This window comes from Branchiostoma lanceolatum, chromosome 13 (assembly GCF_035083965.1).
Source record: "Branchiostoma lanceolatum isolate klBraLanc5 chromosome 13, klBraLanc5.hap2, whole genome shotgun sequence".
NCBI lineage: Eukaryota > Metazoa > Chordata > Leptocardii > Amphioxiformes > Branchiostomatidae > Branchiostoma > Branchiostoma lanceolatum.
This window is the reverse complement of record NC_089734.1, coordinates 4158680-4183125: the sequence shown is the minus strand read 5'-3', so window position 1 is coordinate 4183125 and position 24446 is coordinate 4158680. Positions and strand designations below refer to the sequence as shown.

The 24446-nt window shown below is 42.7% G+C and overlaps 3 protein-coding genes across 3 annotated transcripts; 1 reads left to right on the top strand and 2 right to left on the bottom strand.

Moving 5' to 3' along the window:
* Window positions 1-897: 897 nt before the first annotated feature.
* On the bottom strand, window positions 898-11610 carry LOC136447552 (guanylate-binding protein 5-like). The gene is made up of 11 exons (XM_066446546.1): window positions 11233-11610; window positions 10159-10461; window positions 9828-9960; window positions 9556-9682; window positions 9122-9285; window positions 8691-8818; window positions 8124-8413; window positions 7598-7793; window positions 6878-7014; window positions 2138-2314; window positions 898-1651 (listed from the first exon to the last, which is right to left on the bottom strand). Exons 1-11 carry the CDS (start codon window positions 11504-11506, stop codon window positions 1451-1453), a joined length of 2130 nt encoding a protein of 709 aa, XP_066302643.1. The 5' UTR covers window positions 11507-11610; the 3' UTR covers window positions 898-1450.
* Window positions 11611-11846: 236 nt separating this feature from the next.
* Window positions 11847-18292, top strand: LOC136447417 (uncharacterized abhydrolase domain-containing protein DDB_G0269086-like). The gene is made up of 4 exons (XM_066446330.1): window positions 11847-11929; window positions 12852-12999; window positions 14748-16013; window positions 17343-18292. Exons 1-4 carry the CDS (start codon window positions 11882-11884, stop codon window positions 17468-17470), a joined length of 1590 nt encoding a protein of 529 aa, XP_066302427.1. The 5' UTR covers window positions 11847-11881; the 3' UTR covers window positions 17471-18292.
* A 71-nt stretch (window positions 18293-18363) lies between these two features.
* On the bottom strand, window positions 18364-23188 carry LOC136447418 (putative defense protein 3). The gene is made up of 4 exons (XM_066446331.1): window positions 22909-23188; window positions 19435-19654; window positions 19118-19182; window positions 18364-18690 (listed from the first exon to the last, which is right to left on the bottom strand). The coding sequence occupies exons 1-4, from the start codon at window positions 23111-23113 to the stop codon at window positions 18605-18607; spliced, it is 576 nt and encodes a 191-aa protein (XP_066302428.1). The 5' UTR covers window positions 23114-23188; the 3' UTR covers window positions 18364-18604.
* Window positions 23189-24446: the final 1258 nt, after the last annotated feature.

Genomic DNA, 24446 nt, shown 5'->3' with positions numbered 1-24446 from the left:
TCATTTGTTTCATTAGGATTTATGTTAAAATTCCAATTTCTTCTTTCGTTAGTTTTTCTTAGTTTCGATGATATATAATTTTGTAAAAATCCCATTTGAGTAGTTTAGGGGAGGCCCCCGAAAAGCCGTATAGGCTTCTGGCCTCTCCTGCATGTATTATTTACTCTATTTCTCTTTGTTTTTTTATATTGTACATATGCGAAGAAACAATAAACAATAAACAATAAACAATATGTTTAAGTATTCAGCTGACTGGGCACGTTAGACCATCGTGCTAAACCATCATACACTGCTGTTAAAAAACTATGACAGTCACGTCATCTATGGCATCATTTCCGTGTGAAAATTTTGTCTTTAAAAAGGTACATGTACCTGGCCATGGGATAAAATAAATGCTCCTACGATGCGGCCGAAGACATTATACACCTCTTTTCAAATTCCATGCACCAGACTCATGCCAGGTGGGAGATGGGGCATCCTACCGAGGAACCGTCTCTGTGACTGAAACAGGGAAGACATGTCAGCGCTGGGATAGTCAGACACCACATGAGCCCGGGAGGACACCGGCCATGTTTCCCTCTAGCGGATTGGAGGAGAACTACTGCCGGAATCCTACTGACGGCACTGACGGAGATGACGCACGAGTTTGGTGCTACACCACGGATCCCGACAAGAGATGGGAGTATTGCGACGTACCAGTATGTGGTAATAATGGCTGGTTCTGAAATCGCTGATAAGAGCTGATGTTTACAAAAATTGATGTGTAAAACTATAAATGCACAATACGGTAGCACGTAAGAACACTATGATATGATATCAGTTTTCTGAGTGTATATCAGTTTTCTGATTATATACCAGTTTTCTGGCTTAATATCAGTTTTGTGATTGAATACCAGGTTTCTGATTGTATAAAAGGTTTCTGTTTGAATACCAGTTTCTTAATTGTATACCGGTTTTCTGATTCAACACAAGTTTTCTGGTTGCATACTAGTTTTCTGATGGAATACCAGTATTCTGATTGTGTACCAGATTTCGTATGTATATCAGTTTTCTGATTGTATTTGTTTTCTGATTGTATAGCAGAAATACTAGATTTCTGATTGTATACTAGTTTTTTCTATTGTATTCTAGATTTCCGATTGTTTACTAGTTCTCTAACTGTGTACCAGTTTTGTTTTTGAATACTAGTTTTCTGATTGTATACCATTTTTCTAATGTTTACCAGTTTTCAGACTAAATAAGTTTTCTGATTGTATACCAATTTTCTGATTGTATACCAGTTTTTATTATAAGTCATTGTATAACATTTCTGATTGCAACTCGATCACTAACTTGCATCATTGCGTAATTTTCTTATCAATACATAGATTACCTTTATTGTTTTGTGTGTTTGTGTAAACTTTGGACATAGTTGACCTTCTTGTACAGTGTGCACCTTTCATTTCAAGCTTCAAATTATGTTCTTGGCCTTCAGCTGGTGGAACAAATCTTCTATGGCGTGCTCCACGGCACCCCGCTGACTGTGGTGGTTCCCTGACTTTCCCCTAACGTTACTGGTGACGTCATGGGCAGTGGCGTTGTAGACCCATTGCCACCGGTAGAACCCACCGTTGTTTGCGGAGTAAGAGATGTTTCTTCCTCCTATGGTAACCTATGGGTTCGAACAGACAAGCAGGAAGATATCAGAAGACAAACGTTGCAAAATTATTACATAAGTTGGACATAATCATCAAAAGTAATATCATCAAAGCAAAGACCTCATACCTCAGTGAAATATGAGTTTTGGCGAATTTCTTAATGCCATAGCCCTAGCCTTATCACGCGCTATAACAGTCAATGCTCAACACGTCCAAAGCCAACCGGGTAGTCCAAATTGAGGTCATTGACCTCTCCGAGTAGAAAAGCTGCCTTTGGACTATACCGCACTACTTTCAGGTTAGCCTTTAAAACCTTTAAACACACATAACTCCGAAACGAAGCACGACATTTGAACTCCTGGCCAACTTTGGACTGAGCCCAAGTCTCGCCTATTTGAATAATTTGATAATCTAATATTTCTGGCTAAGGTTAGGGTTAGCCTCTAGAACCCATCGGATATATAGTAGTTACTACACAATCACTGCAACATTACATGTACCTGTCCACTGCTGCCGTAACTGGTGTTTTTGATGGTCGTACTAATCTCAGCTTCTGCTGCCAGCCTCTTTACTTCTGCCTCTGCTACCCTCCTCTTCTCCTCCTCTGCCGCTCTCTCTGCCTCTGCACGCTTCTGTGCCTCAGTTGCCCTCTCTGCTGCCGCTCTGGCCTCTTTTTTCTACCAGTAAATAAATAGATTTCCTTCACATTTGGAATATGAATAGAAAAACACATTTACGCTCAGTTGATGTACCCAGTTATTGAATTTGCATATCAATGTGGTCCAAGATGGTTGCTGTTTGATTTCTGCCTCAAAATCCATTCCTAAATCCACTGAAAATCTCTTTCAAACGTCACCATCCGATTCTGTGGTGAATCAGTTTCAAAGATAAGTACTTATTATTTGCTTAACATTAACTCTTTCCTGCATTTTTGACCTCTCTTTCCGATATTTGTAGTCTTTTAAATATGAGAAGGCAAACACTCCATCTTGGAACGACCAGCTACTGTAGCTAGCTTGAGAGGTATTGTTGACACTGTGAGTATTTCTTAAGACAGTAATGTTACTATAGAGTAGTGTTTGACCTTACGTGAATTATGTTAGTAGTTCAAGGGTTTTCCACCGTCACTCGGGGCACTGTCGTACTCGGCATCCCCAGGGCTTTGTTTATGTTAGTGTTAGCCCTAGCGGTTCTCCCGCGCCCTGTTACTATTCCTACATGGGAAAGGACTTTTAGCAAAGTAAGTGCTGAAACTGGAAGCTGGATAACCCAGAGTACCAGCATCGTGAAGGTCAACCCTGGACTGTATGGACTTACACGCCTGGCACCATCGTCGACTGTAACTGACAGAACTAGACGGACGTTAAACCTGCTTTCCTGTCTGGCCATACTCCTGTCTGGTGATGTGTCTCCCAACCCAGGACCGAGGGCATCCAGATTCCCATGTGGACTTTGTTATCAAAGGGTAGGAAAAGGAATTTCATGTAGTTCATGTGATACTTGGTTCCACGCAACCTGCGCAGATAAATCTGATAGTAAGGATGCTACTGATAATTGGCTGTGTCAGAAATGTATTGTGACTGGTATCACGTCCCATGTCGACTCAGTATCTGTCGATCATGATGACTTATCATCTGTTATGACAGATGCACCAGTAAAATCGAACCACAAGGGTCTTCTGTTTGCACATCAAAACATTCGTAGTTTGGTTAAAAAGAAGCCGCAACTTGAAGCGTTTCTAGACTGTAGTAAGACCGATATACTTGCTGTCTCCGAGACTATGTTGGACGATTCTATTACTGATGCTCTTGTTTCCATTGATTCGTACAATGTCCTCAGAAAGGACCGTGGTTCTCGACATGGTGGCGGCGTCGCTTTGTATGTTTCAGACAAAATTCCTTACAAAGCTCGTCCTGACTTGGACGTGCCAGGCCTTGAGGCCGTATGGGCTGAGATTATCCCACCCTCTCGTAAAAGAATTTTGTTTTGTTCCATGTACCGACCGCCATCCGACGACCACGCTTTCTTTGAGAAATTTGATGAATGCTTAGACAAAATTGCCGATGAAGATGAGGAAGTTATAATTATGGGCGATCTCAACTGTAACTGGCTGGCTTCTGAAAACACAGGGCCAATAGGAAAGTTGAGATTCTCGTGTATGTTGTACCAGCTGGATAACATCATAACGACACCAACTAGAACCACTGACACCTCCTCCACTTCGTTAGATGTGATCCTAACTAACGAGAAAACACGACTACACAACCAGGGGACTTACGAGGGGGGCTTTAGTGACCATGCTATGACTTTTGCTTTTCATAGAAACAAAAGTCCTAGACCTCTACCTAGAGTCACAAGTAGAAGAGTCTACAAATCGTTTAATGAAGAGCGATACTGTGAAGATCTTGCCCAAATACCATGGCATATCATTGAAAACTTTCCGACTATAGACGAGCAGGTCGAGGTCTGGGAAGAGTTAGTTACTAGCGTAGCTAACACACACGCCCCACTGAAAAAATGTAAAATCAAAGGTACACCTGCACCATGGCTCACAAACGACCTGCGTGATCTCATTGCACTCAGAGACAATATGTACAAGAGAGCAAAACGCTCTGGTAGTCCAAGCGACATGACTGACTACAAGGCAATGAAAAACAATGTGAATTACTTATGCCGTCAGGCTAAAAAAGAGCATGCAGCTCAATCAGTAATTCAAGGTTCAGAAGGGGGCCAGGCTGGGGTTTGGAAGGCCATACGTACATTACTACCAAACAAGACATCAAACACTGTTACATACCTGGAACACGAAGGGCAGGGTATCTCTGACAACAAAGGGATGGCTGAAACTTTCAATGATTTCTTTCATAAAGTCATACAGGACCTATGTAGCACATTCACTGGGGCCGTCTCACCCTTTTCACCAACACAGTTTGTGAAAGAGACAAACAGCACCTTCAGTCTCACACCAGTTACAGTAGAGGCTGTCACTGAACAGTTATCAACTCTGAATGTAAAAAAGGCCACTGGCATGGACAGTATTGATAACAGACTCCTGAAAGCAGGAGCACAAATCCTTGCCCCATCGCTTACAAAGCTTTTCAACAAGTCTCTGACCACAGGAGAGTTCCCAACAAAGTGGAAGATTGCCAAAGTCATGCCCATCCACAAGAAAGGTGACAAGACCATGCCAAGTAACTATCGCCCAGTGTCTATCCTGCCTGGTATTTCCAAAATACTAGAACGGACTGTTCACAACCAGTTATATGGCTACCTTAACCAGTTCCGACTCCTCTCACAATGCCAGTCAGGCTTCAGAAAGCGCCATTCTTGTGAGACTGCCCTGCATTTTGTAACTGAGGACTGGATTGAATCAATAGACAAAAAACAAAAAACCGGTGTGATCTTCTGTGACCTGTCCAGGGCCTTTGATACCCTAAACCATGACATCATGTTGAGTAAACTGAAAGCCTACGGTGTCGACGATGTGTCATGTAGATGGTTCTCATCTTACTTAACTGGGAGGTTGCAGCGTACTTGTCTCAACTCAGCTTTGTCCGAAACATCTCATGTGACCTGTGGCGTTCCGCAGGGGTCCATTCTTGGACCCCTCCTTTTCATTGTGTATATCAATGATTTGCCTAACTGCATACGGTCATGTAAAGTAGCCATGTATGCAGACGATACCATTTTATACTTCGCACACAATAGAATACAAACAATACAGGAAACAATCCAGAAAGACTCTACCCGGCTAGTTCAGTGGTTTATCGCCAATAAGCTCTCTTTAAACCCTACCAAGTGTAAATCTATGCTGGTTGCCTCTCAAAGATCCAGAGCCTCTGACCAGCATTTACAACTTACCCTAGCTAATACAGACTTGAAACAAGTCGACACGTTTAAGTATCTAGGAGTTGTCATTGACAATGCCCTACTATGGAATGACCACTTTCTACTTGTCTCCAAGAAATTAGCTCGGACAATTGGAATTATGAAATGCCTCAGTCCATACTTGAACAGGCAAGCTATGCTGGTAATCTATAATACATTGTTTCTCCCCCACATCCAATACTGCAGCAGTGTCTGGATCCGGGACCAGGGAGGTAAGGGGTGCTTAGATAAACTCCAGAAGTTGCAGAACAGAGCAGGCAGGGTAGTGTTAGGGTGCGACCGCCACACTCCCAGCGCAACCGTTCTGAATTTACTAGGCTGGACCACTGTAGAGAGGCTCCACAAAAGAGCTAAGGCCGTCTTAATGTACAAAGCACTAAATGACCTATCACCACCACACATGTCCCAACTTTTCACAACTTCTGCCCATACCCATACACACAACACCCGTTTCAGCACACAGGGGGGGCTTCAACTACCAAAAGCACGCCTACAGTACAAGAAGAGATCGTTCTCTTTCTCTGGCGCGGTCCTATGGAACTCACTGCCACTACAAGTAAGAGATGCAACATCTATCGGTGCTTTCAAAACTATATATACAAGAGAACTCAACTAGTGTTTAAATTTCGGTTATCTCTTATGTAAATATATTTTTGGTTCACTCATTTATTAATATGATTTCACATTATGTCAACATTGATATGCAAATTCAACCTGATTTCATTTCATTTCATTTTATTCCATTATATTTTGTCACTTAGTATATGATGTTGATTTATATATTTGGTAATATTATGTTTTGTTTGATATGTTATCTAAGTTACTTTGGTTTCATATCAATTTTACTTCACATTATGTATTGTTACTTGTTATTTTATGTAAACAACTTTGTTTGGGGATTTCCCCCCCCCAGGGCTCATTGAAAAACGCCAGCTGGCGATATGACTCCCCTGGTAAAATAAAAATAAACAAACAAACAAACAAACAAACCCTGATAGTTGATAGTTAACAGCTTGGGCAGCAAGATTCGCCATTGTATTTAATTGTCATCATCGAATTGCTCTCTCTCTCTCTCTCTCTCTCTCTCTCTCTCTCTCTCTCTCTCTCTCTCTCTCTCTCTCTCTCTCTCTCTCTCTCTCTCTCTAACAACAACAAAACAAAGCAGCCTACTTCTTCTTTAAGTTTCATTCTATTGCATTTCTTGCTCATTTTCTTTAACAAAGATGGTGTACCGAAACACTTGGGCTGCCATCTCGACTCGTTACTGGATGGAAGTATCGACATAAGCAAGTGAGCAAGATGGTACATTCAGATATTTCAACAATTCATAATTTTCTTGATTTTTCAAAAACCTTTCTCTCTTCTTCCTTCAGCCGCCTGTCCTCTTCTATCAGCTTCTGTTCCGTGTCCCTGATCATGTTCCTCCGTGTTGTCTCCGACGTGCGAAAGTTCTCCAGAACCGTCTCAACTGCAGGGCCTGTTCCAGAAGCTAGATAATCAAGAAATCGAAGATCTCCATGAAATATCAAGATTTTTTCTGAATTTCGTAATGCCATAGCCCTAGCCTAATCAAGCGCTATGACAGCTGATGCCTAACAAGTCTCCGGATGTCCTAAATTAAGGTCATTGACCTTGCCGTTCAGACCAGTGTCTATTGACTGTACCACTCTCCTTGCAGGAAGGGGGTGTCGGCCTGTAATGTTGCAGTACCTGAATATACAGCTAGGTATCGCTATGTTTTTTCGGGACCTCAATACCTACCTATAGATCATTAAAATGCATCACGAGTTATAGGTGAGAACAACCAAAAACAATACCCCAGTTGGAGGTGAATCTCCTTTCCGGAGGCAAAGAGGTATAGTATGTAAGTGCAGGGCCTTTTCCAAAAGTTAGATAACCAAGACCAAAAAGTAAAATTTGTACAGGAAGAGATAGTCTTCGTGTTGTTAGATGGACAAACGATGTTGCACACGTGACCTTTTGAAATACTTTCCTTCCATTACGTGTTACAACATGTTCTTCTATAGAATTGTATTCATCAATAGAATTGTTGACTTGTTATACATACATACCTCTGTGCCTGTAGGCGTTGTAGACGGCATCCATATCTTTCACATATGCGTCGAATCCACCGATTCTGTTGTAGACTCCTTTTTCCAAGTTCTGTCGGACGGATTGGTCGACTTCTTTCATGAGGTCATCACAAAGAGCCTTGGATTTGGAGCTGTTTAGGTGGAGTAAGGAAACGCGTTCTTTCTCCAATTCACCCTGAAATTCAACGAACATATAATAGCATCAGGTCTGGTTAGTCACAACGAATAAACTGTGAATACAATAAATCAATATTATGAGAGGGAAGAAAAAGAAGCAGTCTACATCAGGGCCTTCTAACTTTCATTGAACAGTGACGGGGTACGACACCGACTTTCAATAACCTTTGACCTATTGCTCACATCACACGTCTCGTGTTTTGAGCAATCAGTAAGTCATTCTGAAGAAGACTACATATGGTTTTGGTTGAAAATTTGCTTGTTGAAGTTTACTCTTTTGTATGTGCTTCCACGAATTCATTTTAGATCAAAATAAATTTATAATTACCTGAAAATATTCCTTCCAGGATCCAGACTTGTCCCACTTCCCCACGTCTGAACACAGCTTCGAAACTGCATCCTCTGCGGCTGTCGTGATTCTCCTGTTGCAATCCTCCTCGTCAGTTGGCATTGACGTCCTCACGGTGTTCTCAACCGTCTCCATGAACATCTGCCTGTGTTCGTCTACAGCCCGGCGACACTCCCCCTCCACCATGGCCTCGTACGCGCCGAGAACAGACGGCATGGCTTTGGGGTCGTTGATGGCGTTGACGTAGTAACGCATGATGTGCAGAAGACCTGAAAAGGGTGAAGTTAGCTGCCATGAATCTTGGACTAGTTTTACTTATTTGTGTCAGTGTGTTAGCTTTCCATTTGAAATGAATTTAGCGATACATCTTTTAAAAGATATATGAAGAAGCATTATTGACGCAACAAAAAGTACAGTGACATTGACGTAAGACAATGTTTATATCTTGAGCATTCGATGACAACGTGGAATTCATTTTCATTTTCAGATATACTCCTGCTACAGAAGCATCACATAGCATACACCCCAACAGACAAAAACACAGACCTGTTGTTTTTAAGCCAACTCCATTGACGGTCTTGACCAGACCAGAGTTCCAGACTTCCCGGGTGAAGTTGTCGACAGCGTCGTTGTATTCCTTCTGAAGAACGTCATCCTTCACTTTGTCAAGGTTTCTGAAAGACACAGTGACAGCATTTCTCCAAAAGTCTGTTGGGTTTGTTCACGTGCAAAGGCCTGTTACGCCAAAAATAATTACTCAAGCAACTGGATAAGATTTTGAAAATCTTAATCAAAATCTTATCCAGTTGCTTGAGTAATTATTTTTGGCGTATCTTATTACCTGGATGTCTAACCTTCATCAACGTATCAAAGGCCTGTTCCCCACACACCGTTTGAGACACAGAGTCGTGACAGTTCCTATGTTCATTCAATGTTGTGGACAGAAATATATATATTTTCCTTGTAGTACTGCGTACCTAAGTGTATGGCTGTCTGCGGTAGGAGGGGAAATCAGTCGAAGATGTCGCTTTGGAAAGAAAGCTTTCACTGCGTCCGTCATTCCGTTGTGGTCACGGATAGCCCTCGTGTGTCCCTTCTTTTGTTTCAAAACGTCCTCCAGGAATTCATCTGGCGACAGCCCCTATATGACATACAAAACAATATGTGGTGGCTTGAAGGATTTCATCTATCAAATTCTTATCTGAAAGCAACAGTGTTAGCTAGTAGATAATTTGAATAAATTACATATTGAATTTAGCTTCCTTCCCGACAGAAATTTTGTGTCACAAAATTCAGTACCTATGAGTCACCAAAGCAGGCCTATAAACGTGACAAACTATTGACAGCTATGCATGTGATTGAAGATTTAGTCATGGAGATACTGATACTTTTTGTGAGCAATGATACTTACCTGAGATGGAACTAGATGTGTGTTTTGCACGGCAACCCACAGTTCTGGGAAGTGATCACCAAGGTCGCTCCCTTCGTCTTCACCGCCCTTTCCAACACGGACATGTTCTGACAGGTCTCCCATAAGTCTAGAGTTGAACACCAACAAAACAACTGCATGATAGCGTCTATCTAGCTTGATCTAGACCGACAAGATTATGTGTCATAAGATTCTCAAAATAACTGAATTGTTACTGTCACAACATCTGATGGTAAAACGACATCTAGACATACCTCAGTTGGGACACGAAGGTGTGGTCTAGGTTGCCCTGGAGGTTGAAGACCAGGTGGTTGGAAAACAGCGTGGCCAAAACGAGGTACTTCAGGTCTTTCTCGTTCTGTTCCTCGTCAGCGTAGTCACCCAAACCTGTATAGGTACATTTGAAACTGATGCTAGGTACTTAACATCATAGCAGGTTTGAGGCAAAATTCTACTAGTCCATGACAGAAATTCTATAACACTACTAGTATTTGATGATAAGCAGCAAATGTCACTAATATCGTGTGTTTTTTCCATATACAGTATCACGATCATACGTCATTTTTTCCAAGATCCTTGTCTCACCTTCAGTGTCGATAACCATGATGTACCGGTCAAACTGAACGGGATGGGGACCGATCCAGAACCAGAAATCTTTCGTTGCCGATTCTAGTTCGTATCCGAGTGGAAATCCAGACTTCCTTTTGCAGAGAAGATTTGCTAGATGAGACTTTCCCTTCCTCATGGGTCCCACCACTAACACCACGTCCACGGGTCGCGGCGGGAGTCTGGAGAGGATCTCGGCAGCTTCCGGGGTGATGTCGACCTGCCGTCTGTTGTTTACCAGCTGCGTGGAGGTCAGTTTTACCGGACGGTCCATGCCACTGCCTGTGGAACATTTAAATCATATAAGGAGACATCAAAGATCTCACACCTTCGTGAAATAGGCAGAATTCTTTCTTATTTCTTCATGCAACTGCCCTGGTGCTATAACATGTTAGTCCAAAGTCACCCGGCTGTTCTAAAATTGAGGTCATTGACCTCGCTGGACAAACCAGCTATCTATGGACTACACCACAATACTTTCAGGAAAGGGGTGTTAGTCTGTAATGCTGCAGTAGTCGACAATAAGCTGGTGAACCCAAAATCGTGGCGTTTTTTTCGCTATCCACATACAAAAATCCATACCAATCCATCCAAGGGATCTTGAGTTATAGGTGCGAACATACATACACAACCACAACAGTGCCCTGTCGGAGGTGAACCTCCTTCGCTGACGTAAATAATGAACATATTACCAAGATATTTTTCCCTTAGCCCGTCCACAACAGTCTGTAAGTTTGCCTCAGTCAGAGCCTTCATCAGGACCTCTATGGTGGCTCTCTCTCCGTTACGCTGAAGCCATTCTTCCAACAGGTCAAAGCAGCGAGACTTGTACAGGGAAAACTCAAACCTACGGCGTGTGTATCTTCCCTTAGTATTTGGCACTCCTTACCTCCAAGAGCCAATGTGACATTGTATTCAAAATAGTGATGTGTAAATTGCCATTTGTCGGTTCCTATCCGTTGACTGTCTAATATCAGCTACGCTGCCTCGAGGGTCAGTGTAATGTACTGTGACATTTGCCAATAAATAGAAGAGCCCTCAATGATTACACACCTTTCCTTTCATTCTCAGCGATCTTCTCAGCCTGCTCAGCGAAATCATGTCTGCCGACTTTTCTCAAGATACTTGCCAGAAGCGAGAGATCGCCAGGCTTCAACTTCCCTTCTTTCTCAAGTTGTATAAAGATCTGGGGACCGTTAGCTTTTTCGACGAATCCCTCTGATAGATAACTTGCTCCGCTGACATAGTTGCGAAGATCTTGAAGCTCTCTGTCTACAAGGTTTTGAGAAATCTTCAGGAATAGATCCTGGCGAGGATTGCCCGCCATCTGGAAAATTTTATGGCACTACACCTCCCGTGACTAGCGGAAAGCCCCAGTCCTATTTACAAAGAGCACCAACAAAGAAAAGAGAAAGGTGGAAATTTCCATCATTCCGGATTTCCCCCGCTGGAGCATTCTACTTGGGACATAGGGGTGTTTTTGTGCATCATCTGTCAAAAGTATTCTTGGTTTTCGCCAGAAATGGTCAGTTCAGCTACATCTACGATCCTTCAGAGTTCGTACGCCTTTCCACGTCTCTTTATTTTCTCTGTAAGCACAGAAACGGGAGAGTTTTCTTCACAAAAACTTTTTGACCTTTCACTTTCTATCCACCTGTCGCTTACACTCCCGACATGCCTTGTTTGTATGACGTAATCCAAGATGGCGGCGCCCATAAGGATTGGCGCCCTTCTAACTTCTGCAGGAAAGGTGCCCATATTTTTTGCCATTTACAAAGAAAACAGTCGTATTTAGAAACATTTATCGACGTCTTAACAAAGATAAAGGGCTTGTGCGAATATCTGAGAGTTTTTATGCATTTTGAAGAGCGAATTATGGTGAACTACGCGTTTTTGTGGGGAGGGGGGGGGGCGATAACCCTGACCTAGATTTTCTCGATCAGAGAGTGATAGCGACTTTGTTATTAAGACTAAGAAGCCTAACGAAATAAATTTTAAAAGGTTAGGTCCAGATTAAGATATGTTCTAAGCGCATTTTAGAACGGTGATATATTTGCTGGTGCCAAAACCAAATCGAGGAAAAAATATGCTGAAGGCCCCTGACACGTAAACAAAACAGGTCTGGGCGATGTGAAACACCAAAAGGGAGTAACATAAACTGCCGGCCCCGGGGTTTGATCCCCCGAGCTCCGGATCATAACCTCACGCACTCTAACCACTAGACTAAAAGGTCGTGACCCCATAGGCTGAGCAGTTGGTGGGTGCTATCACTGCTGCATGATAGTCCCTGTTACATTACTCCCCCCTTTTCCCTCAGATTCGCCATCGAATCTGCACTCGAACCTCCGAGTTCGTCCCCTGTGAGGAATGTTACATCTCACAGGGCCACTTCTGGCACCAATGTAACAAGGAAAGTTGGTCTTACCTTGTGTCCGTGAGTCTGCAGAATGTTCCTCTTAGACACGGTGTTATCGGAACTGAACCTAACTAACTAGCGTGCACGCTCTAAACTTACGAAGATAAGTACAACAACAACTTGTTTGAACTTGCCCCATAACTCAACTGGAACCGGGAACTCTAACATCCGGGGCCTCGATCAAGGTCGACCCCTGACCCCATAAACCTGGTTACACCTGTATTCAGTGAGTTTTGTTCCTCCCATCTCTGTACAGTATGTCCTGAGACCAGAGGTGGTGACCAGACCATGTGCAGCCCTCCTCCAACATGCACCACTCACTACTGATGCAGGGGGGAGTAAGGCCACCACTTCCCCACCCCAGGGGGCCAAGGCACCCCCACCCCCTCCCCCCAAGGCAGCAGGTAACCTTTTTGTGATGGCTAAGACTTGGTCAACGCTGTGACCATCTTACCTCTTCTTGGCTCTAACTCTACGTCTAACATGTTTTAACATATTTTTATAGATTTATATTTATGAGTGAAAAGTTAGTGTAAGGAACAAGACATTCATGATTAGTATAGCTTCAATGAATAGTGTGAGGTCTATGCTAGATATGTTTTTGAAGAAAGGACCAGGTTTATTGTTGCTGTACTTAACACATACAAGGTTCTATCAACTCTTTCCTTGCAAGTCATGAACTCATTCAATACAGAAGAGATACATCATATTAACTATAGGTGCAAATGTATACTTACTTATCTAGTGACTCTTTTACTTAAGCACTGCTTGTGCAATATTCTATTCACTAATGGTCATAGCAACTTTATAAACAGCTAATAGAGTAAGAAATTGAAACATGATATCCTCGTCATGGAGCATACTACCTCGTCATTACGTAGATCAATGGCTCTGCTGAACACCTTGCCCTGTATAACACACCAATGTTAATCAGACATGACACCAATGTACCCCTCACTTCAGCTAACCCCAACCATTTTAAATATCCCCACCACCCTAATGCCTTACAAAACTGTTCCCATATCTATCCCCATTCCCTCAATCTATAATATGCAAAAGTATTTAGTAGACACACATGTAATATTCACGCTGTCCCATACACAGATTTCTTTCAGAGATTAAATCATATGCCGATTTTCCGCAATTTTGTTGCCTCATGGAATACTTCAGTCTTCTTGAGAATTTTGTTGCGATCCCTTTTGTTTGTTTGTTTCTTTGTTTCTTTGTTTTATTAAGATCCCTTGGCCCTTTTCTTGCCTAAATTCATATCTTACTGTCCTCTTGCAGGCTGACAGATTGGAAAAATTGACCCCAAAAAATTAATCAACAAAACATTTTTGTAATTTTTGCCCTTGTCTTTTTCTTTTTTAGATCCAGTGCCTAATACCTCAAATGAAGTCAAGAGAGAAAGGAGACTGAAGTCTAAAAGTGAGGCAACAGCAAAAGGGACAGCTACACCTAACCAAGTAGCTAGCCAATGGACTGTATCAGTCCTGAAACAACTTCTCAAACAAAAAGGCATTAAGTTTAAAGCATCCTCAAGGAAAGCAGACCTTTTAACACTTCTCAGTGAGTTAGAAGCCAAGGATGGTAGCAGATCATCAGGGATAGATTCAACAAGTAGCAGAAACACGACTTCTCAAACATTGTCACCTCATAACTCATCAAATTCAAAGCTCAGTGAAAACACGCACCATAATCACCAAACTGTCCCAGAGCTAAGACAGCTTCTCAAAGAGAGGGGAATCAAATTCAAGACATCTGACAGGAAAGGAAAGCTGGTAGAACTGTTAGTGAAGGCACAGAGTGTAGACACACAGATCCAAGACACTGTAGTTCAGGAAACGAAAAAGGAAGGAGAGCCAAGACAAGCTACATTCCCAGACAAAGCAGTGGAAGATGGTGATGCTACAGGTGATTGTCTTAAGAAAGTGTTTGTTTTTTTTGCAATGTGCAACAGAATTTAACATTTTTATTGTTCCTTTTCTTCCAGGGTTCTGATTTGGCTTAACTAAAACCTTTAAATTTCCAGCTCAAGATGTACAAAATGCAGGAAAAGAAAAAAAAATGAAGGCAAAGTTTAAAAGCTGTAGTAGAAAGAACATTGTTTTAAGAAGGAATGGATTAAGATGTTGTCTTGTTGGTGCAATAGAAGTGGAGGGAGAGGGTTTGCAAGAAGTTGGGGAGTCCCTGGCAGCTAAAGCGCACAAGGATCTAGCTCAGGAACCCACCACCATCTCAGCAGCTGTAGCAGAGATGGTCGCAGCGGAGGAAGCACAGTCACAGTCTACCGCTCAGGAAGGGCCGGCATCCGCTGCGTCAACGTCCTCAAGCTCTGGGACAAGTTCAAGCTCTAGTTCAAGCTCTGAATCCAGTTCAAGCTCTAGTTCAGATTCCGAAGCCGAGACAGTCAGTGGACAAACAGAGGTGATAGCTAAAGAACCGGAGACTACAGAGGTGGTAGCTAAAGTGCCCAAGTCTGCAGAAGTGATAGCTCAAGTCCCAACGTCTGCAGAAGTGGTAGCTACAGAACCAGAGGCCATAGAAGTGGTAGCTAAAGAACCGGAGGCTGCAGAGGTGGTAGTTGCAGAACCAGAGGCTGCAGAGGTGGTAGCTACAGAACAGGAGGCTGCAGAGGTGGTAGCTACAGAACCAGAGGCTGCAGAGGTGGTAGCTACAGAACCAGAGGCTGCAGAAGTGATAACTGAGGCTGCAGAGATAGCAGCCTCAGAACCAGAGGTTGCAGAGGTGATAGCTGAGGCTGCAGAGGTGGCATCCTCAAGCTCTGAATCGACTTCAAGCTCAAGTTCAGATTCTGAAGGCGAGGTAGTCAGTGCCCCAGCAGAGGGGATAACTGAAGCACCAGAGGCTGTAGAGGTGGTAGCTGAAGCACTGGAGGTTACAGAAGTGATAGATGAGGCTGCAGAGGTAGTAGCTGAAGAACCTGAGGTTGCAGAAGTGGAGGGTACAGAACTGGAGGCTGCAGAGGTGATAACTGAAGAACCAGAGGTTGCAGAAGTGATAACTGAAGAATCAGAGGTTGCAGAAGTGATAACTGAAGAACTGGAGGTTGCAGAAGTGATAACTGAAGAACCGAAGGTTGCAGAAGTGATAACTGAAGAACCGGAGGTTGCAGAAGTGATAACTGAAACACCAGAGGCTGAAGAGATGATAACTCAAGAACCAGAGGCTGAAGAGGTGATGACTGAAGCACCGGAGGAAGTTACACCACAGGCATCAGCTTTACCAGAAGAACCAACTGATGTCCAAGCAACACAGGAGGAGGAGCAAGTAGACATGAATGAACCACCGGAGTTAGAACAAACAGCAACTGCCCAGACCAATGAAGACCAGGTGGTACCTGAGGAACACCTGTCGGCAGGTGAAGAGAGCACACCTGGTCTGGACGGGGAGCCAGGTGAGGGAGGCAGGTGTTATGTAGAACAGACGAGCCCCGTTTGCCTCCCTGTCTCGCCTCCCCCCCCCCACTTCTCATGTTACGTGTGCCACACTGACTCTTCTCATTCTCTTCCTGACTAACTCTTCAACATATACATTTTCCTATGATATCTGGTCGACACCCCATTCTGAATACATGCATTTGACTTTGACGTGCGGTAGATTCTCCAAGAGAAGATGTACCAGTCAGAAAAAAGGATGAACGTCCTTTCCACACTCCTACCCTTAGTGGTTTAACACTATAGTACTGGTTTTACCATGACCCTTGTGATACCTTACTAGCAACCCATGTAACGGAATGTATGTAGTTTGCAGTCATGACATGTTAAGGTTGATGTGTGTAAAGTCAGAGAATTTTTAGGAAGAAAAGTGTTCCTATCCTACATAAGTCTTACAGATAGTACTTATGAAGTTTGTCAACACATATATTACACCCCACAGGGCATTGTATGTTTATAGCATATTGGATAGATGAAGGCATTCCATTCCATCCTTTTTCCTCTCCGCACGAAAGAGACTTGGCATCTAAGATAGGTTTGGATGTCATACTCTATTCAGTTAGATTTACTTTATTTAATCCATAACATGTGCATGTAGTTATGTCCAAACCTGGTGCTAAACTTTCTTTGAAACTCTTCCCCTTGTCCCCTTGTATTGTACTGATCCAGTGCACTTTTTGAATTGATGTAAACCATCAGCACACAACATATACTGTGTTACAATATTTGCTGCAGCTATACAGTTCCAAAGGGTTCATTGTCTTAACCTTGCCCTTGCATACAGTCAAACTGGCCAAGAAGACCACTGGGCACCATTAAAATCTGGTCTATGTAGACAGGTTGTCACAATAGACATGATTGTGTCAATTGGAAAAAAATTATCTAAGGGACCACCAAAAGTGGTCACATTGGCCATGTGGTCCTTATGTTGAGGTGGTCACTTGTACAGGTTTGACTGTAATGATATTGGTTACCTACATACACGGGGACATTAATGATGATGATGGTCCCTCATGGGCACAAAGGAAAGAAAGTTCTCATGCTGTTCCTGTATAGCCTGGAATCCAAACCTATTATAGCTCCTAAGTCTGCTCTCCGCAAATAGTGAGGAGATTTGCTACATATATTTGTGGAGAGGAGACTCAGGAGCTATAATAGTTTTGGATTCCAGATTAGATTCTGTACACACATGGAATGAAGCCCATGTAGTTGCAAACCCAGGTTAAATTGCTGATTGATTTTCTCAGTAAGCTGATGTCTGACTGTGTTCTTTGTCCTCCATTCTCCAGAGGCGCCCCAGGCGGCAGGCCCTGAGTACAAAGCAGCAGAGTACTACTCCTACAACCCCCTGTCTTTCTACGACGTGGACATGGACTGCGACCAGCACCGCCTGCCCCAGCCATCCAACAAGAAGTAGAGAGAGACAGCAACACTGCTGCAAGACACTGTTTGCAACTTCTTGGCTTGTTCTTGTTCCATGTTCTTTAAGTAGTAAGGACTACTGAAGACACTCAAAGGCTAATCTAAGGTGTGAAGTCTAAGAGTGTATCAGATTTCTACTGGCAAGGTTTGTTTGAAATGAAGTGAAAGATAAGTTCAGTCAAAACCAATTGGATTCTTGTCTTGTACGTCTGTGATATATGCATCTAAAGTTTAAAACTTTTCTGTCAAAGGATTTCAAAGTTGTGTGTCAAAAGCAACATAGACTTCCTATGTTTAGTAAAACTGAATACTGAAAGTACAACATTTGATTCTCCTGAAGCTGATAAAATATTTAACACCTGGCATTGCAAGTGTCCAATCCATTGTTGTAGCTATAACAAGACAAAGCAAAACAATCCAGCATTATACAATGCCTATAATTACAATGTGAACACAGACTTGCAAGTAACAAATCTTGAACTGCAAAATGTATTCAAGTAGAACAATGCTAGGCCCTTTCACTATACAATACTTAAATGTTTTACGTATAGATAACATATTTGGATACATGTATCTACCTTGTGTTTTAAAGCCAATGCCATGGTCACCAAGACCTTTGTCAGACATGAAGGTAGAATGTTAAATCCAAGAAAGTTGAAACTACTGTCTTTTAAAACAATTTACATTACAAAAATGATATCACACAACCTAAAGCACAGTCATTGTTGCTAAAGGCTGAAGAGTTATGTCTGTTTCTGGTGTACAGTAGTCCCCCAATATTAAAACCATGTAAATAAATGGTTGCTACAGACTTGAATAGGTCTTGTGTGTATACTTCTTAACAGTATGATATATTCAGCAACACAAACAGAATAAGTTTCCAAATGAAAGCGGCCAATCTAGTATGCTCTAGTATAAATGCTTTAAAAATAGTATTTTCTTTGTTCTTTCTGACACATCCAGAAACCATTTAAGAACTACCTTCTCAAGAAAAATAAGATACCAACAGTATCTGTTAACCGTAGACTGTTAACAGTATGGAATCACAAGTGTAATTTGTTTTAAACTGATTCACACCAGTTCAAGGTACAGTTATACAAAACTCCTTGCTGAAATGAAGATGTGGTCGCTACCCCTCCACCACCCAGTTGGTCAGCAGTATGATGGTCAGCAGGCTGAAGACTGCAGATCCAAAGTGGATGTTGGCTCGGTTTCCTTAAAGGACAAGATAAGAAGTGTAAATAAGAATGATGCATATACATGTATAGATATATATATAGAGAGAGAGAGAGAACTCTAGTTATGGTAAGCCGAAAACTATACTATCGGCACAGCTAACAAGTAAGAAGCTTTGAGATTACATGCATCGCTACTGTAGCCTCTATAGCTGACTCTCTATGCATTTTTTTGCTTATGATACACTTTTTGCATTGACTTATTTTTGTACTGGTTGTTTGAGCAGCCAGCCCGTAACCATTAGGCCTAAATTGATAGTTACAGGTTGGCTGCACAAACGACCCAATGCAAAAAGAAGTCATCAGCAAACAGTGTACGACAAGCCCCCCAAAGAAGGCCCTGCTATGGAGGCTATCACCACTGAGGCTTGTCTTTTCGGTTGCCGTTTCTCTGTAGTAAGTCTTACCTCCAGAGACGGGGTCTGAGGTGATGCTCAGCCAGTACTGCTCACGTGACTGGGCAATCGTCGCGCTAGAAAGGGAAGGAGAAGATGTGAACAATAGCCAGTTAAACATTACATACTTCAACGAATGGTGTATGTTAACAATTGTCAATTTCCTTCAAGAGACATACAGTATATAACAGGAGCCACATTTTTGCATTATTGTTGTTAATGTGTGAATGGTAGGAATGTTTAGGAATAAAAGAGTTTTTGGTGTTAGAAATATAAATATTTTAGATGAACCGAGTTTTCCCGGATTCAAAAATAAAGCTGAGACTTACACGAACTCTACATCCCCCGGAGAAGTCCTCGGTGCGTTCCAGGTGAAGTTGGTTCCGGTGACTTTCATCGAAGTGTTCTGATGAGTGACGGAGTCTGCCGAGTTGTTGCACGTCAGCGATCGGGTGAAGTCGGGAAAGTCCGACCAGAAGCCGACCGCCTGGTTGGTGCTGTCTCGGGCCTGGAGAAGGATGCCTCGGAAGGAGGCTCCCATTACCTGAACTGTTGAAAAGTAAACAAAATATTTTTTTATTAACATTACATGTGTCCATTGATCATGATCATATCCTGTCACTCTACGTGACTAGCGTATGGAAAATATGTAACTGCGAAAATAGAAATAGACCAAAAATGCCTCTCCGTGAATATTGAGACAACCATTACTATAACTGTTGAACAAAGACAAAAAAAATGATATACTTCTACTCTTGAAGGAAACATTGGAAACTTCACTTTGAATTTACGATATGTATAGCCCCGGGCCCTGTCACACATAGCCGGCCATGGCCGCCTGACCTTCTCCAGGCCATGGTTAGGAGTTAGCGGTGAGTGTGAGCAATCATATGTGGTAGGGAGATGGTGGGCGAAGTTGGTTTCTGATTTTAGAAAGTCGTCTGCGCCGGCTGACTACAAATTTTGAAAAATCAAAGCCAGGAAAGTCACATTTTCTTTAAATGCGATCAGAGGAGCAAACTGGAGCTAGAATAGGATGAATTCAACGCTACTCCCAAGTCTCAAACCAGTGCCGACCTTCGTTGAGGAGTACTAGTACTAGTGGTCGTGGGAAGGCCATAAATGTGTGAGAGGAGGTCAGCATTTTTTCAGGATTTCATTGCGCATAAGAGATGATAGACCGGTGTCAGATTTCAATCGAAAGAAGCAGTAGAAATATTTTTTGAACTTGAAATAAGCTAAAGCTAGCTTTCAGTAGAAACAGTAGAAATCAGAAGGAACCAAAGCATATCAATCGCCAAATTAGAACGTAGTACAGTGGAAGACGTTCAGCCGATTAGCTATAGATTGTGCAAAGTCATGCTGTTTTTGTTAATGTCGGCTTTGCCATGCTTTTAAGGCACTCAGCATTCCATGTTAACGAACACATTATGTGATGTTTAGACTGCAAAATGCAATTGACCTGGAGGACGAAGAAAAGGTTGCCCTTTTTCTAGTCCTCCAAAGAAAAATACTTTTCCTTCCCTAATCCCTATTATTTAACTTATATACTACAATCTAAAGAAAGATGGATACCAATTATATCAATATATTCAATATGGTAGCGATCGCAATCTATCTACAAAGTTAACAGCAAAAGTAAAGGCCTGTCCAATACTTAGTGCGAAGACCTAGTTCGTCCAGTTTGTCTTGGAACATTGTGTGGTGTGTAGTTAAAGCATCTCGGCAGACTTAATGCAAAAGCTCCACATTTCTGTCAAGTACCCTTGTCTGCGTGTGTTTGACATACGCGTGTACTTTCAGCGGAGCCTACCCCGCTTTAATTGACGAGAAAGCTTTCTTGGTTAAAGGGTTATCACTTAAGCGTGGAGTGTCAAGAGCCTCTTGATTCTTTGTTGACAGAGGTTTGGGGACCCCACGCTCTATCTAGAAGGCATTAGGACTTCTAAATTGAAAAGAAAAAAGGGAAACAATTTCGAAAAGATGTAGGCTAGGCCCAAACGTTCTTTAAAGAAGTGTTGGAAAACCTGCATCAAGGCGGCCTAGGTATCTATTGTCCTGTCTTTGTAGGACCTTAAGAATATTTGAATAAATAAGAATTATATCTACAAGTGGGGATTGAGAGGGTGTGGGGTGGGGTTCAGGGTGGTTGAGTAGCCTGGCCCACCCCAATCAGTTAACCGGGCCACCTCATGCTCCTCATTCATAAAACAACGAGGACTGAGGACGAAGTATGACGTTTTCGTTGGTACGTAGTGCAATGTGGCTTTGCTACGTCTCGCGTATTTAGCCAAGCACACCGGGTCACCTCTACTCTTCTCGATAGGTGTGTTCGGTTCTTTTACGTGCAGAGGTTTGACGCCACTAGCTCCCTCAAACACGGGGCCGTTGGCTTTACGCCCCTATCCGATGGGACGATGCGACTCTTTTCCAGTCGTGTCTAGAACTGGGCGCAAACCCGGGCTGCCAGCTCCACAGAATTTGAACCAGATGTGGCGAGAGGCAGAGTGCGCAGACCACTAGACCATGCGTCAGTGAGCGCTATAACTGTGCAAAATCCTACGACAAAAATTCGCGCGACAAATACTAGCAGCAAGGAAGAAAGGTGTGTGCGCACCTACGTTCCGAAATTGTTTTATTTCGCGACCATCATGTCTTAAACATCATGTCTTAAACATCATGTCTTAAGTCATCCACGACGTGTTGTCAAGAAACAAAAATCTTGTCTCCACAACACTCGCCTTCTCCTTTACACTTCAAGATTGACGAAGTGGGTTTTTAAGACCTCTTAAGTGAAAGTGTCTGTCGGGGCGTGATATTCATTTGTGTAACGGTCGGTTCGAGACGATTCTATACGAAATCAGGTCGCAGTGATTGTCAAAGCTACTATGCTTTTGGTCTTTTCCCCTTTTTGACATGTATTTATGTTTCAATTAAACTTTTATGTGCTCTTATAAAGACGTATTAAAATGACAGCATTGTATACATGAAAACAAATAAAGCATTTTCATTCCATGTAACAAACAAATGTAAAATATGAAATTAGTTCTTCAAGCAAAACATAAAGCGGTGAACTAAGCTGAGTCTAATAATAAATACTCGTTTCCGTACCCATAAGCGCGTTTGTCAGGTCTTTAGAAAAATGTTACTGATTCATTTGAGAAGTCTGTCAAACTCTGCTCAGCTATGTGAGTACAAATGACAGAGACAGCTAGATAAAGTCGTTGTCACAGACGTCACACGATTTGCAACGAGGCTATGGCAAAACTGACTGTCGATTAAGGATTCGCGACAATCTTTTCGTTTTCAAGACAGCTGAATTCTGTATGATGTATCCAAGATTATCCCAAGAATGCCCTCCGAATTGGCTGTCACGGCAAACCTATCGTACGACGTCTGGCCGACCGAGCCTTAGGGCCTGGTCATATTTGTCGTACATGTGCCGTACAAAATTCAGCTGCCTTCTTACTTTGACCCACTGAAACGATATGTCCTGAATTTTTATGGTCAAATTTTGCTGGTAGAGTGAAAAATATTTAAAAAAAGGGTTTCAGCTCGAATTTTGAGGGACGACGCCCTCCCAACATATCTTTCACAATCCTAGGGCGGTCCAAGGGCATGCTGCTCTGGAGAAACTTTGGAAATCTTGACCCCTGAGGCGCTATTTCTTGCATTTTGGGTGGCAAGTTTTGCTGGTATAGTAAGCAAAGTTCAAGAACATCTCTATTAGTGAAAAGATACACAAGGGTTTTAGCTTGACTTTCTTATTTTTCGGGGGGGGGGGGAGGTCTGTCGCCACTTACCGCGCAGTGTGCCTCCGGGTTGGTAGGTGGTACTAGCCGGCATGATGGTGAACGGGCTTGCGGAGGAGTTAGCCGTGATGTTGACGTGCCCCGGCGTCAGGTTCTGGCACGCGTCGGTCGGGGCCCCGCCGGGGAAAGACGCGCCCCGCTGCAAGAAACACGCCGCAAAGTAGACGAGAAAAACGGGAAGCCAGAAACGAAACATTTTCTCCTTTAGCTCTGGAGGTTACTTCGAGAACTGAACATTCACTGTTAGATTCTGTGAAGTGTGGCTATCGAAACGGCCGTTGGGGATTGGAGCCAACCATTTCAACAACAATGGGGGCTGCAGTACTATTTCTTAGTTGTATAAAGATAAAAGAAGAAAGAATCCTGACAACCTACAAGCTTGAAGTAAAGCTAAACTTTTATATCTAGAATTGCTGAATTTTTGCGACGTAAATGTGGCAACCATGTTTGTCCTGTGCTGTTTTTTTCTATGGTTCAAATTCATTGGGCACCAAAATGGAAGAGCCCACTTCGTTGCGGCTGGTTGATATTCTAGACACGCCCTTGCGCCAACTCCTTGCGCCTTTTCATTAATTGAACGCTCGAAGAAGACGTTCATAGCTACACCTGCATTTGTTGCGGCTTAAACTTGAGTTCTAAGTCTAAATCAATTTCTTTGTTGTTATACCATACAGAGTGCTCTCTTACTTGAAACTCAGTCGTTTTTGTCCTGGGAGCGACAAAGTCTAAACAGTTGTCACTGTTTTCCCTTTCTACGTTGTAAGATAAAGCACGGTTTCTATACCTTTGTAGTATCCAGGCCCCACCAAATATGGGGGGATGGCACAGGTGGGATGAGTTAGGGCACTGTCCCTGGTTAATAAACCTACGGCCACCAGTCATTTCGATGGCGTGGGTTCGTATCCCACCGCTGCCACCAGTGTAGGAAAGTATAGATGCTCACACTCTGGATGTCTGGTCAATAATGATAGGGGACACGTGGGTCCCCCCATCCTTTATTCGGGGATAATTCATAACACATGTCCTACTCACTATGTGGTCTACTGACAACCGGTTACCATCTCCTACACCTTCTCTTTACTCCTTCCTTTCCCTCTCGCATAGAATGTCGGCTATTTGGACTTTGCCTTTATTTGGATTGCAACAACACCAAGTCTATTTGGACGTACTACGTACCTGTTTGTTGTGGGCAGATATATGAAACGAACCTTTACAAAAGACCAGCGCAGATAACAAATGATAGCCTCCGTTACAGGCGGCTGTTTTCTTTTTCAAGCTACAGTTTTATCATTACATTTTTTTCGTCTCGCTTCTCGGCCAGTATGACGAAAAAAATGTAATAATAAAACTGTAACTTGAAAGGGCGGAAGAAGTCTGCAACGGAGGATATCATTTGAACGGTCCTGTTTACAATGAAAACAACGGTGTGTAATTACTTTAAGACTTGACCTTGATCGCCGCCACCCCCTCCCAACAGTTTCGCAGCACCATGCGCTACTCTATAGTGCGATTAGACCTAACTGAACGCA